Here is a 16,312-nt window from a genome sequence, read left to right as displayed (position 1 = left end):
GAAGGTAGCCTCCTCCCCTCCCTTAAGAAGGCTCACCTTGAGACTTCTAAGGGTCCGTCCCACTCCAGTGGGACAGGTGGGACTTCCGGTGGTCCTCCTGTTCCTTCGGAAATGGGGCCCGTCTCTCCTTACGCAAGGAAGAAGAAGACGGGGACCTGAAAAGCACCAGCTAACACTGGTACCTCCTCGCCTAGCACCAGAGGTTCTGCCTCGGCGCCAGGTACTGTCTCGTCCTCTCGCTTGCGAGAGGTACCGAGTGTACAGTCACCTGCGAGTGACCATGCAGCCAAGACCCAGACAACTGAGTCCGCTCGACGCCAGGATCCAGACACGGAGCGGAAGACTGGCGGGAGTCGCCACCACTGGGCGACTCCCACCAGACCAGCGATCGCTCTTGCGGCGATCTGCTGGTACCCAGGGTTGACGCGACGGTCCCAGACTGGCCGCAGGCTGAGGCGAGGAAGCGGTCCCCTCGGTCGCCTGGACCAGCCTCGGAGGCTGGTCCAAGCGGCGTGATGTGCCGTAAGGATAGGCCTCACTCCCAACGCGACAGCGGACTCTGCAGGTCCCCTGACCGCCGCTCCTACCGGGACCAGGCGGAGAGGGGGACCAGCAGCAGCTCTCCTGACGCTCGGGACCGTCGCCGCTGTTCTCGGTCCAGCCGCTCTCCCCGTGAGAACCGCTCAACTAGGCCTGCAGCTCGATCGCCACCGTGGGTTGGCGATCGCCTGCAGCCCCCCCAGCACACCGGTTCTGCCGGTTGGTGAGGGGGCTACACCAGGAAGAGTGAGGCAACCAGGTCCTAGGACCGACCAGATCGTATGCACAAGTGGCAGGAGGAGACCAGGAGGTGTCTGTTGCGCTTACTCCTGTGGAAGGAGGAGGGTCTCGGGAGGCGTTCTCGCTGGACGGGTTCGACGGTCCGTCTCCGCAGGATGCAGTCACTCCTGAGATCCAGAGGTCGTTCGCCGAGGTTATTGTGCTGATCTGTCAGCACAACGACCTTGGGGAAGGATCGCCGCTCCCACCTTCCAAGCCTACGTCGGGTTTGGAGTCGTTTTGGGGACCCAAGAAGAAACCCAGGACGACGGTGGGTGTCTGCTGCGATCAGCCTTGGCCAACAGTGTGCTTAGCCAGGTGGACGCCCTCGTCTCCGGACAGGAGGGTTCGCTTCGGTCCGGCAGGTCTTCCAAGCTCCTTCCCCTACCTCTACCGCGACAGAGGCACTTTTATGTGCCATCAGAAGACCCTTTTCCGCCCAAACATGTTAATCCTGAATTAGCTAGGCTAACTCCTGGGGTGTCTCTGCAGCAGCTCCTGTCGGAGAACCTCTGGTTCTCGCAGCAAGAGGCACTTGCCTTGGAATCTACCGCTATGGCAGCACTCCAAGCAGTGTCATGGCTAGACCTGTGGACCCTCACAGTGTCTAAAGCTACGGCATCCTTGGGAAACATCACTCCTGGAGGGGACCCGGCTTTCATGAGACTGTGCCAGTCTGGAGGTAGGGCCATCTCCTACCTGGCCCACCAGACGGCTAGCCTGTGGGCCAGCCTGGTACTGAGTCATAGGGACGCTGTCCACACTTGAGTGACCAGGGCAGCTGGACGAGAGGCGGCCTTGGGTCTTCGGAACGGACCGGTGCAGTGTTCCTCCTCTCTCTTCCCCAGAGAGATGGTGGACGCTGCGGCGGAACAACGGCGCACTGACGAGAGTGACCATTTAGTCCACCAGGCAGTCTCGAATGTGGCTGGGCAACCTCGATCGACTGTGTACCAATTCAGGGCACTTTGTTTCGGTCTCTCAACCACCCCACAGGTGTTCTACGCGCGTGTTCACATTGGTGTCTGCTTGGGCACACTCGGTAGGGATACGTCTTTTGAGGTATCTCAACGATTGGTTAGTCCTGGCGAGCTCCCGCTCACAGTTGCTACAGGACAGAGATCGACTCCTCGAATTCTGCAGCCAGCTCAGCAGTGGCAGGTTGTGATCGGTCACCTGTTGCCTCTCGAGAAGCTAGTCCCTCACGGGCGTCTTCACCTGCGGTCTCTTCAGTGGAGATTAAAGGAGGATTGGTCACAGGAAAGAGACCCACCTTTCTTCCCCGTGTCCCTCACGGAGGAGGTGCGGCAGGACCTAGCCTGGTGGCTGGACGACGGGAACCCTGTAAGAGGAGTGCCTCTTCGCACCTCTTCGCACTCCTCCCCCGGAGATGTTGCTGTTCTCAGACGCATCGACCGAGGGATGGGCACACACCTGGAGGAGTTGCTGGCTGCGGGTGTGTGGAACCATCATGACAAGCACCTTCACATCAACGTCCTGGAGCTCAAGGCAGCTTTCCTCACTCTCCAAGAGTTCCAAGATCTTATGGTGGGATACTCAGTGGTGTTGATGAGCGACAACACCACGGTAGTGGCGTACGTCAACAAACAGGTGTTCCTAGTGTCCCTCCCGTTGCATCAGTTGACGTTGCAGGTGCACGAGTGGGCTGTGGCACACTCAGTAGAGCTGTCAGCCCGCTACATTCCAGGCAAGAGGAATGTGGTAGCCGACAAGCTCAGCCATCGGGATCAGATGATAGGAACAGAGTGGTCCCTTCACCCAGACGTGGCGGAAAGGCTCTTCAACCTGTGGGGTGTCCAGTCGTAGATCTGTTCGCCACTCGGCACAACAGAAAACTCCAGGTTTTCTACTTGGTTGTGCCAGACCCATGGGCTTCAACACCCATGGGACAATCTCTTCGTGTATGCCTTTCCCCGTTCTGTCTGATTCGCAAGGTGATCGGCAGGGCGCTGATCACCACGAATCTTCGGATGATCTTGGTGGCGCCCAAATGGCCTCAAGCCGTTTGGTACCCGGACCTGCTGGCTCTGCTCGCCAAAGCACCAAGAGAGAATCCCCCCCTGGCATAACCTCCTGTGGCAGCCACATGTAGAATGGTACCACCGGTCCGTCGAGTCCCTGTTATCCACCATCTCTTGCGAGCAAGAGGCTTTACTCGCAGCACAGCAACAGAGATGGCTGGGTACCTCAGACAGTCCTCTGCAGCTGTATACCAGGGAAAGTGGTCCGTCTTCTGTGGTTGGTGTCGTGGACAGGGTCTCTCTCCTCTCAGAACCACTCTTCAGCAGGTAGCAGATTTCCTCGTCTTCCTTTGCCGAGAGAAGCTCCTATCCATCTCCGCAGTTAAAGGATACAGAACCGCCCTGGCCCTAGTCCTTAAACTGCGAGGTGTGGATATCTCCTCTTCTTTCGAGATCTCCCTCCTGATGAAGAGCTTCGAGAGGTCTTGCCCACCCAGGGAACTCAGGCCCCCTGGGTGGGATGTGACTCTCGTCCTTAGGAGTTTGACTCGCAGACTCTTCATGCCACTCCGAGAGTCGTCAGACAGGGATCTGACCCTCAAGACCCTCTTCCAGCTGGCCCTGGCATCGGCGAAGAGAGTAGGGGAATTTCATTGTCTTTCCTTCGACGTCAAGCATTCCAGGGGATGGGGATCCGTGACGCTCGATTTCTTCCCGAACTTCGTAGCGAAGACTCAGAATCCTTCGGTCCCTGACGACCGGTTCGAGTCTTTCACGATCCCCTCCCTGAAGAATTTAACCGGTAATGATGCGGATGAGATCCTGCTTTGTCCTGTGAGGGCGCTACAGTGCTATCTGAAGAGAACTCTGCACCTCAGGTCTGAGTGTCGACGCTTCTTCGTTAGCACAGGGGTTACCAAGAAAGAAGTTTCCAATAAAACAATTTCTTTCTGGCTGCGTGAGGTGATCAGGAGGGCGTACGGCACGGATGGTAGTGATGACACCCGTACCCTTCGTCCGAGAGCCCACGAAGTCAGAGGTATTGGTCCAACCCTTGTGTACCGCAAGAACTTCTCCCTGGCTCAGGTTCTGAAGGTAGGGGTTTGGGCCAACCAGACCACCTTCACTTCATTCTACCTTCGGGATATTACCCACAGGTCCTTGGACACTTTTTCCTTGGGACCCGTGGTGGCTGCTCAACAAGTTGTGTAGTCTACCCAGCACCCGAGCGGACAGAACAGCATTGCATCCTTGTGTGACTGCATGAATGGACGAGTGAAAGTGTGTGACTGGCTGGTTTCTCTTCCTCCTTTGTTCTTCTCCTCTACCTGTGGGCAGAGGGCCGCGGTCGTCACTACGCTGAACAGGAGGCCGATACAGGTAAGCTACACAACTGAGCTCCATCCTATCCCTTTCAGTAGGGATAGGAGTGTTTATCCACTACTCCCCAACAAGGGGGGGAAGTGGAAGCCAACAAGAGACAAACCCATGACTTCATTTTGGCTCTTGAAGTAGGAACTAGTTCTTGCCTTTTGCTATTTATAAGAGGTACGCTTGCCTCCCTCCCATAAATTTGGTCCAGAGGTCTGACCACTGATCCTGTGGTGCACACCCCGATTAGCTAGGCAGAGGCTAGGATCCCTCCCTCTGCTCTTACGACCAGGGAAGGAACCAAGGTAGGAAGTACACCAGTCTGTTCATAAGACTCAGATTCCACCCACCAAGAAGTGAGTCTTCCTATTGTTAAAGGACCACGGGTTTGTATGCCGTATCGGAACAAATAACAATTTGTCGGAAATTGTATTTTTCCTAACTACAAACCTGAGGTCCTTTACATATAGCCTCACCTCATGCCTCGCAGTCGAGCTGACCGCCAACTGCCGGACAAGTAGTTAACTACCGAACCCCCTTGTTCGAAGCTTACGACCGGTTCAGCTGCCGCTAAGTGCCTTCCTATTGTTAAAGGACCTCAGGTTTGCATAGTTAGGAAAAATACAATTTCCAACATTATTATTTTTTTAGAGTGAAAATTTGGGGATCACATGATAAATTTGGGGATCACATGATACGCGAGATCGTGTGTTATTCGAGTATATACGGTAATTGTTCCTCATCCTTTCTCTTCACATGCCCAAACCATCTCAGTCTTTGAGATTTCAGTTACTTTTCAATTGTGCAACCTTTAAAATTTTTATTATACATAGTATTTGTATAAAGTTTGAATTAATATATGAAATAGACTGATATTTGAAATGTCTAGCCCACATAAGTCAGCTACAAGTTTTATGTAGGAAACTGCTAAATTGAAGACAAATGTGTTGCTCTTAATTATCAAGAAAATCCAGAATAAAGGAGTTCACTGATTTGAAACCTGTGAATACAGAGGAAACATAGTGGTAGTAATAATTGCAATAAGATTTTAGTTTTTTGAGACTGAATAAGAGAGTACTGAGTCACAATCCTTGTCTCTCTTGGGGCTCACCTAGAGTATAAGGTCTTTAACCCTTAAGAGCTGAGCTAAAAAATCAATATGTAGCACCCCAGACCGGGCAAACTTAGAGGCCGGCCAATTAAAAAAAAAAAAAAAAAAACCTCAATGGCAAGAGGAAGACATGCAAATTCACATGGTGTAAGAAAAGTTTCTAAAAAATTCTCCCTACCTTCTATGGGAAGTTGAAAGTAACTATGTGCAACCCCTTTTTGGGCCTCTTTTTACATTATTTTTCTAACGAAGTGATTATTTCTAGGGTGCCCTGTACCCAATACGAGAGATCTGAATTGTGTATAGGGCAAATTTGGATGAGTCAGATTGCCCGGTGAGCGCTACCTCGTGGAAATCGTGGAAGACAAGATGGCGGCTTTCCTGTTGTGCTTACTGCGGGCTCCGCCAAAATTACCGAAAATATTCGCCTTTGTAGCGAATTTCAGACATTTGATGAGTTCAATAACAAACGGATTTGCTGCCAGGAGGCCAACGAGAGTGTGTTTTCGATATCAGACTCGAGATCTTTTTCAAGCATCGCTACACTGCAAAAGGCGCAAAACTGATTTCCAGCATCAGTACAGGGCAAAAAAATGCCCTTAGTGCAAGACTGATTTTCACCATCCAACATTAGTAGAGGGCAAAAGGCGCCTTGAACGCAAAACTGTTCAACATTGGTATAACCATCCATAAGCCTATACTAGGCAAAAACACCCTGAACGCAAAAGCAGTCTCTCCCCTGTGAATATCAGTTGTAAATTTGAATTTGTTCACTGATCCTCATGTAGCGTTTACGACATTATGAATAAAAAACACATGTACAACAAATATATATTGATAAAAAAGGTTCCAGTGTGTCAAGCTAGGGGTCCCTGAATGCAAAAAGCCTTTCTAGGATACCGTACAGGGTGCCCTGAAGACAATAAGCATTTCTCGAATATGGTACAGGGCGCCCTGGAAATAACCTCAGCCTTTTTCTAATTTATTTTATTTTGTCTGTAAAATTGATATATATAATTGCAGCTCACACAAGATCATAACAGATAAGAACTAAAATCACTAACAATTTCCAAGTATATTTGTTGCAAAGTATTTATGTAAATTTACTGAGATCAAAGATGCAGTGACTTTTGGATTATACATGTTTTTTCTATTTCTTTGCACTTTTCTTTAGAAAATTACTATTATATCTGACATATCATAAAAGATAAGAATTAAAACCAAAAGCAACCCCTGGGTATACTATTTATTAGCAAATATATAAAAGGATGTCATATAGAGAAAGAAGCACAACATGCCTCGTTCAGGTCAAGAACATAACTGACTCCTGAGACGCCCACAAACACTGAGCCTAGCCTGTCTAAAAACTGACATTAGTAAATTTATAGGCCATTGAAGTAATGGAACCTCTTTCATGCTCGATTTTTACAAATTGATGGCACGTAATACTGGTACTCACGAGTTAATCCACCCACACTCAAAACCTGTTAGTGTTACTCATATGATGGTATCCGTCCATTAAGGGTTAAGGAAGTTAAAATTTGAGCAAGACATGTTTATCTTTAAGAAGTTGGGCAGGTAGGTGATAAAAGCACATAATAGAATGAATGAAAACATGAAACCCTAGACATGAGTACAACTGGGGCACAAGGGACACTGCAGTAAACATTTAGTATCATTGGTAATGCACACTGTAGGCACCATCTTCTAATGTGGATAAAAGAATGATTATTACTTTCTTTAAGTTTGAATTTTTATATTACTGAGACTTCACATAATTTTTCATTCTTTTGAAATTTCGTGTTCCATTACACATACGTTATTGTTATACTGCATATTACTGATTGTTTAATCTCTTGTTATACTGTATATCACTTATTGTTTAATCTCTTCACTATTTATGTCCATTAATTGTAGATGCTTGCAGGATGTGTCTTCAATTAAGAATCGTAAGAGTGAGGATGAAGTTGTAGGTGATTTTGTCATTTCGTCTGAATTGCAGGTTTCCGATATCTCGTCTAGGTGAGTTTGATTCAGTGTTGCTAAACTACTTTCCTAATTTGAAGTCCTTGCCTTGCATATTGTGTGCATGGTTTCCTTAAATGTAATTTGCATGTTAAGAATGTGGATTCCCCTTCATTGTTTATTACCGTATATTTCCATATAATAAGACAACCTTTAAATCCTAAAATTACCACCTAAAAATGGGGAGTCGTTTTATACTACAATTCTAAAAATCAAACCTTGAATTCTAGTATTTGTATCAGTAGGCTAGCCTCGGCCTCGGTGCTATAGCCTAATATCTCTAAATTAAGTTCCATTTGGCAACTAACAACAGTGATTATATCTGTAAAATGCAATCAGCTGATTATTTTAAGGCTGTAAACAAAACCTATTTTAAGGCTGTAAACAAAACCAGAATGCAAATGGAGCATCATCGCTCTCTTCATATATTGTAATATGATAATACATGCAATATGATTACAGTGAAATAAGGTGATGGCTGCTCCTACTCTCGTCTCCAAATGCTAGTTCCGCTGGATAGGCGAGCAATATCCATTTCCTCCCCCATTCCCTCTCTCCTTACGGCTACGAGGGAAAGGGGTAGGATCCTACAGAGACTTCTCTGTAGGATCCCACGATTGGGGACTGTGCTACCGGGGGGACCTTCGGGTCCTACCTGACGTAACCCCGGTCGTGGAGGAGGGACCCTGCACCATCTCCGATTTCTACGGGAATCAAGAGAACCACCAACCGATATTCGTTTAACGAATCCGGTGGGTTTCGCTGAGTGCTTAGAATTCCACGGAATTTCTAGCACACACAGGCGAGACCACTGTCCAAAGGGAGTTAGACGAGTATTCCCGATAATTGTTACCACGATAATCGGGGATCTCGCCGAATGCTTGAATTCCTGGAATTCTTACCGAAGGCGGCCAACCCTGGAATAGAGAGAACGGATGGGAACATCCAGTTTGGCTTGAACTATCGTCTTCGATATTCTGTTCACCATTGAAGCTTTCCTTCGAGGAAGACTGCTCCTTCACTCTCTTTGATAGAGATCAAAGGTGGTCGATCTCCAATCCTTATTTTGTTTTCTTGAAGGAAAAGAATTTAGGATGGAGATCGTTGTTCAGAATCCTACAAATATACTACGTATATTAACCTCGCGACATGATTCTGCTAAGCAGTTGAATTGTCCGAGGGGTAGGCGCATATCCTAGTTACTCTACGGATTGCGACTTAGACAAGGAGTATTCTAATTGAACTGCAACTCGGGGTTGCCTGCAACCTCCCAGGAGTTTCCAGTTTCAATTTTATATACTTATGGTTTTGTCACGACAACACCATTTCAGCTTTTGTATTAACCGAAATTCGTTTCGCCTAAATATAATTGCTCGAGCATATCTTTTTATGCTCTGTGGTTCTAGTCTAACGCATTCCTTCGTGGAATGGATTACTTGGCAACTCAGGATGACGAGTCAGCGACAGCTACTGCGTATTGAATTGCCCGAGGCAACTCAGTACCAGCTGGCGCTTCGAGATGCACGGTTGGTTATGTCTTTCTCCCCTGCTTTGATTGAATACCAACCGTATCTCTGCCCAAGAATCACGGACTTAAGTCTCTGATTAACGGGGATTCTCGCATACATGAATGCCCATCTACTGCTGTGACGCTCGAATTCATCGCCTTCAGTATTGCGAGAATTTACGACAGATATCTCTCTTCGACTTTCATCTTTCTGTTTACCGCACGGTAACAGAATTCTGTAATAGTCTCTTGCTGCATCGCACTGCGATAATGCGAATGATTTTTGCGGAATCTGAGTTTGTCCTCTAAATATCTCGTATTCGGAGGTGTGCAATTGTTCATTGTTCACCCCTGATTAGCAGATGTATTGAAAGACATTGCCAACTCCCACACCTGCCAACTCTACTTCCAAATGTTCAGCCCATGAGAAGCAGTTCTTCAGGCAGCTCTCCCCTGTGTTTTCATTACTGAAGAACGCCCCGCTTTCATTGCAACTACGACTTCTCACTGAACAGCAATGAAATAGCGGTTAGCGTTTTCAGTCATTTGTAAGCACAGGTTCAGAATCTTAAGATTCCTTCTCTCGATTCAGCTGGAAGACGTAGGTTGCATTCATTGCCTATCTTCGTCTTCAACGTCACATAGTGTTGTTTCTCCTTAGCTGAGATTCAACTACTATGAGAGTGTCTTGCCTTCAGGGACCTAGGTCTCTAGACGGCAATTGACTTTCGCCTTTTGAGCATATGCCTTAAGAGAATCATCACCTCGCCATCTGGCATTGGTGACAAACAAATACATTATTGTTTGGTCTCTCGGCATAACCCTTTAAAAGGCGAAGGTCACGTGACTTACTCGGATGCTTGGACAACTTGTCTCACTTCCGATACCGAACCAGTCAGTCGGCAGCTGTCAGAGCGCTAGAGTCAGTTACGAACTACACTGTGGACTTAGTTCGGTTGTTACAGAGCAATCATTACTTCGTCTTAATAGCTTATCACAGTACCCATACCATCGACACCCACAATGGAGTGTCGGTGTCCTATCCACTACCGAGAACTTCGCTGCATGGGGATAGGAGGATGCGAGACTCTTTGTGGCAAACGTACAGACCGGTATGGGTACTGGACATCACCGAAGTCGAGAAGAGGGATAGTTCATACGACTATTCCCTTCTTTTCCTCTGAGGAAACTGCATGACTTTTCCTGCGAAGTCAAGCATCCAGGGGATGGGGATCCGTGACGCTCTATTTCGTACCGAACTTCGTAGCGAAGACTCAGAGCCCTTCGGTCCCTGACGATTGGTTCGAGTCGTTCACAATCCCCTCCCTAATGGACTTCACCGCCTTCGATGCGAAGGAGATGCTGCTTTGTCCGCAAGAACTTCTCCGTGGCGCAGGTACTGAAGGCAGGGGTCTGGTCCAACCAGACCACATGCACCTCCTTCTACCTTCGGGATATTGCCCACAGGTCCTTGGATCTTTTCCTTGGGACCTGTGGTGGCTGCTCAACACGTTGTGTAGCGAACCCAGACCCTCGCAGGCTGAACAGCATCGAGTCCTGGTGTGACTGTAAGAATGGATGAGTGAATGAGTGTGACTGGCTCCTCTTCCCATCTTTTTCTTCCCCTCTACCTGTGGGTAGAGGGACACGGTCGTCACCCTGCTGGATAAGGACGAGATGCAGGTGAGCTACTCAACAGAGCCCCATCCTATCCCTTTCACTAGGGATAGGAGCATATATCCACCACTTCCTCCAACAAGGGGGAGGAAGTGGATGCCAGCTTGAGACAAACCCATACTTTATGTTGCCTCTTGCAAACAGGAACAAGTTCTTGCTTGCTGGTACGAAGAGATACGCTTGCCTCTCTCTTAGTACTTGGCCCAGAGGTCTGACCATTGATCCTGCGGTGCACACCCCGATCAATCGGACAGAGGCTTGGACCCCTCCCTCGCTCTTACGACCAGGGAGGCTTTCCAAGGTTGGACGAACACCAGTCTGTTCACCAAAAAGACTTGGATTCCTCCCACCAAGAAGTGAGTCTTCCTATTGTTAAAGGACCGAAGGTTTGTATTCGTGTCGGAACAAATGGCAATTTGTCAAAAATTGCATTTTTCCTAACTATACAAACCTGAGGTCCTTTACATATAGTCCCACCTCATGCCACCCCTCACTCTGCATTTTTTTGCATGGGCCTAAAGCAAAAGTGATTCTTCACCTCTCAGGCGCGCGCACTGTCAGACAAGCAGTTAACTACTGTTCTCCCCTTGTTCGAAGCTTACGACCGTTCCAGCTGCCGCTAGCTACTTCCTATTGTTAAAGGACCTCAGGTTTGTATAGTTAGGAAAAATGCAATTTTCGACAAATTGCCATTTTGTGATAGCCTTTATAGCCGCCTCTCTACTTGTGTTAAGAGTCGGTAGCAAAGGTATGCCAACATATTATTTACTTTCTTTTTAACGTGAGGACGAGATATGTATTTAACATGAGGATGAGACTTATTTAACGTGTGTGATATTGATCCTGTAACGAGACATGTATTCATCCGAAAATTACGCTTAGGCTTGAGAATTACCGAGGGGAACCTCAAAGGTTTGTCCTTGTTTTGTTTTTATGGTAATTTCTCTTCTCCTTCATTCTTTCACTTACTATCGAATGAAGGTAGAAGAAGGGGCGTGGTGTTGATGTTTGGGGGCTCTCCTCTCACTTTGGAGGGCAGTGCCCTTGGATGCGTGAGGAGTATCCTTATTACTTTAATAATTTTTTCCTTATTTTACAGACTGACAGTGGTGATTGTGTATACAGCAGTATTGGTTGGATAGCTCTTCGTATTGGTTATCCTAACCTTGGAATTGTACCTGTGACTCGTGATACCGATCCTCGAGTGTGTGTACTGTTCCCCTGCTGATCATATTCATTTACCACTACTACCCTGGAGTTATGTCACTGGACGAAGCTGTCGCGCTGCCCTGTTATGCTTATCTACTCCTGATGGTAGGAGTCTGGCAGAATTTGGAGGAATCAAAGAGGAAGAGAGCTCGTCGAGTGTTGTCTTCCTCCTCTTCGAGATCATCATATTTTCATGCCTCCACCCCTTCCATTTTTATGGCTTTACTGTAGGAAAGAAGGTGGTCTCCCCCCCCCCCCCCCTTAAAAAGTCTCGTCACAGGACTTCTAAGGGTCTGTCTCGCTCCGGTGAGACAGGTGGGTCTTTCACTGGTCCTCCTATCCCTCCAGGAACAGGGCCCGTCTCTCCTTCCTCAGGGAAGAAGAAGACGGGGACCTTGGAGGTACCAGCCACTGCTGGTACCTCCTCTCCTGGCTCCAGAGGTTCCACCTCTGGACCATGAACTGTCTCGGCCGCTCGCAAGCACCGAGTGTACGGTCACCTACGGGTGACCATGCAGCCAAGTCCAGACTGCTGAGTACGCTCACCGTGTCAGGACCCAGGCACAGAGCGGAAGGATGGTAAGAGTCGCTCAGGTGACTCGCCAAACTGGCAATCGTCCGGTACCTAGGGTTGATGTGTCGTTCCTGCGGGTCCGTGCACGCAGAGACCGGTGGAGGCGGCCCATCCAGCCCTCTTTTAATTTTTTTTTTTTTTCAGAGAGGTTTCGGCCTCAACGAGGACTTGGATGAGTTGGAGGACGGTATCGGCTGTCTCCTGTCAGGTGCACGCTCAGCTCCACCCAGACGACAGTCGCATTCGCACAAATGAGAACGCGACCGACCAGTTTCAGTGGTGGCAGACGCTTCACCTGGCAGGTAAGAGTTTTGTAACCCTCCTCGAGGAAGCATTCTCTCCACTGCTGCTCCTGCAGGTCCCTCCGGACAGGTGCAGTTGGGCCATGTTGCTACCGCAACTGCCCCAACTCCGTTCTGGATGGAGGACCTGTCGGTTGTCCTGAGGAAACTGGCAAAGAGGAAGTCCAGGAAGAAGAGGAAGGTGTCGTCGTCTTCTGCTGCCTCTTCCCATTCAACTTCCAAGTGCCCCCGCCCCCCCAGCTGAGGAAGAAGAAGGTGGCCTTGCCCCCCCTAAGAAGTCTCGCACAGAGACTTCTTAGGGTCTGTCTTGCTCTGGTGAGACAGGTGGGTCTTCCGCTGGTCCTCCTGTTCCTCTGGGAATGGGGCCCATCTCTCCTTCCTCAGAGAAGAAGACGGGGACCATGGAGGTACCAGCCACCACTGGTACCTCCTCTCCCGGCTCCAGAGGTGCCACCTCCGGACTGGGAACCGTCTCACCGAGTGTACGGTCACCTACGGGTGACCATGCAGCCAAGTCCAGACTGCTGAGTACGCTCACCGTGTCAGGACCCAGGCACGAAGCGGAAGGATGGTAAGAGTTGCTCAGGTGACTCACCAGACCGGCGATCGCTTGCGCAGTGATCGCCCGGTACCCATGGTTGACGTGACGTTCCCACCAGACCGTTCATGTAGCGAGGCTGGGAAGAGGTTCCCCCCTTGGTCACCGGGTCCAGCCTCGCCTGGGCGCGTTGAGAGGATGGTGCTCGCTTTCACTGTGTTAGTGGACACTACCAGTCACCCGACCATCGCTCCAACCGGGACTGGACGGCTGGCACGACTGGTAGCATCTCCCCTGACGCACGAGACCGACATTACCATCCTCGGTCCAGCACTTCTCCGTAAGGAGACTGCTGGTCCAGATCTGCAGCTCGATTACCACCGCGGGTTGGTGATTGCCTGCAGTCCTCCCAGCCTACCGGTTCTGCTGGTAGGCAGGGTAGGAGCGCTCGTAGCTGCTCCCCTGACGCACGAGACCTATGCTCCATCCTTTGTCCAGCGCTTCTCTGCAAGGAGACTGCTGGTCCAGACCTGCAGCCCGATCACCAGGGTTGGCGATCGCCTGCAGTCCTCCCAGCCTACCGGTTCTGCTGGTAGGCAGGGCAGGAGCGCTCGTAGCAGCTCCCTTGATGTATGAGACCGACGCTCCGTCCTTTGTCCAGCGCTTCTCCGCAAGGAGACTGCTGGTCCAGACCTGCAGCTCGATCACCACCGTGGGTTGGCGATCGCCTGCAGTCCTCCCAGCCTACTGGTTCTGCTAGTAGGCAGGGTAGGAGCGTCAGGTCTCCCTCACCTGTCCCTTCAACCTGCTTGGGCTACACCGGGAGGAACGAGGCGAACAGGAGTGACCATGATGATTGCACTTCTTACGGTCCGGCCATGAGCCTGGTTTGGTCTTGGGACCAAACAGATCTTCGCTCAAGTGGTTAGAGGAGATCGTGGCTGCTGGCGAGGACGGTGATGCTTCCTAGATTCTCGGAGTGACCATCAACGCTGTTCATGTGACAGTCCTCTTGAGAGGTTTCGACCTCGACGAGGACTGGGACGCGTCAGAGGACTGTATCGGCTCTCTCTTGTCAGGTGGACGCTCAGCCCCACCCAGACGGTCACTGTGGCGACAGACGTTTTGCCTACTGTACGAGTTTCGTAACCCTCGTGGAAGACTGCGGTCCTGGAAGGACCTTCAGGTCCTACCGGATAGAAGTCCCCGTCGTTGAGGAAGGATCTTGCCCAATCCTCAATTTCTATGGGAATCGGGAGGACTGCCACCCGATGATCGTCTGACGAAATTCGGGGGGGTTTCGTCGAGTGCTTAAAATTCTTCGGAGTTTCTAGCACTCTCTGAGTGTTTTGGTCTTCTACGATCTGCAAACATCCTCCACTAAAAATTTCTGTAAATTAGAAGTTGTTTTATACTACAGATATGAGATAAATTCATGAAAATTTGCCATGATTTTTTACCATGTCTTATCTAAAGATCGTATTATACACAGAAATATACGGTATTTTAGACATGTCAAGAAGGTGGATGCACCAACAGTGTTTATTACTTCAGACCTTTGGTTTTGCAGATTCCTTTATTTTTTTTTTCAGGTCAAGTGCCTATGCCAGTGATGATGAGGAGAATTCTGGTATTTTTCAGCAAAGGAATATTGATGAAAGTAAGTACGTATGGTAAATATATTAGAATTTTAGTATTTTTGCATGGTTGGTTCAAATGTCTGTGATAAAGGAACTAATACAGGTATATTTTGCTTAATATCTTGACTGTAGATGTCTTAGGTCCCCAAACATTTAATGTTGAGAAAACATAAGCTAAAGTTATTCTCATTTTAATGTGAACTCTCCTTACTTACAAATTAAAATGTGCACTGTGTTTATTTTAGAAGGAATTCAGAGTTGTTAACTTCCCAAAATTTTCTCATCCTGTAAGGACAATTCTTTACAGTGGAGTTTACTTTCTTTTTACTGTTATTGCATATAACAGTACAAGTAATTTTTAAACAGAGAAAGTTTCTGTATTAATAGTTCCAGCATGTCTACATTACTACTGCTGTTCTCTAGTACTGTGCACTGTTGTAATTATTGTGCAGTAATTTTTCTTTAAATTAACGACAACCTGCTAAGGAGAATTCTGCTGTCACTTCCTGACATTAGTTTCTTTCATCAGTTGACTTTGCCTCTGCCTTCTTCTATCTGTTGAAAACGTGCACAGCTATTTACACAGGAGGAAACATAATGAAAAGGATCTTGCAAAAAATATCGTAACACTGAATTAAAAAATCAAACCTCCAAGTTGGGACTTCTTTTATGTTGAGTAGGTATGATTTTTTTTAATTTGTAAAACACTTATATATGATTCTTTTGGCTTTATATACTACTATAGAAAATCACCCAGTGAAGAGGATGCTTGCCATATATCATTACTCTGAAGATGAATCATCAGATAAAAAGATGAAGGTAAGTTTTTGATACCTATTTGTAAGTCAATTGAGATAATCTACATTTTTTTAATCAAAATATATTTTCCAAATCTAATACACTGCTGCACATCTTTGTCTTGTGAATTCTACTTCATGTATTATTCAAACTTTGATATTACTGTTCATACGTGTACCTATTTTAGGACTGCTTTTTTTATATTGAAATATAATTAACATCAGAGAAAATGGTAGACGGTTAATAATGCCCAGTCTAGCCAGTCTACTTAGGATTTGAATATTGTTAAAACAAACTGATTCAAAATTTTTGTATCTTTTATAATCATAAAAGTGCTCTAGGTTTTCTGAATGCTACTTGCTTTCAGAAAATATTTGGGTACAAATGATTTTCATCTAAAGAATTTTCAGCATTACAGGTACTTTCATAGTGTTATGCTTTTCTTTGGGTTGCAGAGCCAAAGACATGATTATTTTGATTATTTCACATTATAAGGTCATTAAATTTGTTGTTTTTAACAGGTTTCTGATTTAGACCTCAGCAATTATAAAAAGAAGTTTGCTGGACAAACCCCATATGTTCGACGTCTAACCAAGGAAGAAGTAGAATTGTTACATTCCACACCAGTAAGTAATTTCTGAGGGACAGGTTTTGAAAAGTTGGGTAGATGTAGCAGGTTATATAGAAAACTGGATTTATCCACACATCAGTCTTCAGGCTTGTTAGTTTTAGTCTTGTAGGCTGTAAAGGACTTGTTAG

At 47.6% G+C, this 16,312-nt stretch overlaps 1 protein-coding gene across 1 annotated transcript in view; it reads left to right on the top strand.

The window, feature by feature from the left end:
- The window catches only part of LOC135207489 (non-canonical poly(A) RNA polymerase protein Trf4-1-like), a 201,766-nt gene that overhangs the window by 171,033 nt on the left and 14,421 nt on the right, over window positions 1-16,312 (top strand). Inside the window, exons 10-13 of the mRNA XM_064239286.1 lie at window positions 7,211-7,305; window positions 14,708-14,775; window positions 15,501-15,574; window positions 16,075-16,179. Of these exons, the coding sequence (XP_064095356.1) occupies window positions 7,211-7,305; window positions 14,708-14,775; window positions 15,501-15,574; window positions 16,075-16,179 (342 nt within the window). The remainder of the gene's footprint in view (window positions 1-7,210; window positions 7,306-14,707; window positions 14,776-15,500; window positions 15,575-16,074; window positions 16,180-16,312) is intronic.

This window comes from Macrobrachium nipponense, chromosome 32 (assembly GCF_015104395.2).
Source record: "Macrobrachium nipponense isolate FS-2020 chromosome 32, ASM1510439v2, whole genome shotgun sequence".
Taxonomy (NCBI): domain Eukaryota; kingdom Metazoa; phylum Arthropoda; class Malacostraca; order Decapoda; family Palaemonidae; genus Macrobrachium; species Macrobrachium nipponense.
The sequence above is the reverse complement of the archived record's forward strand: the minus strand, read 5'-3'. Positions and strand labels throughout refer to the sequence as shown.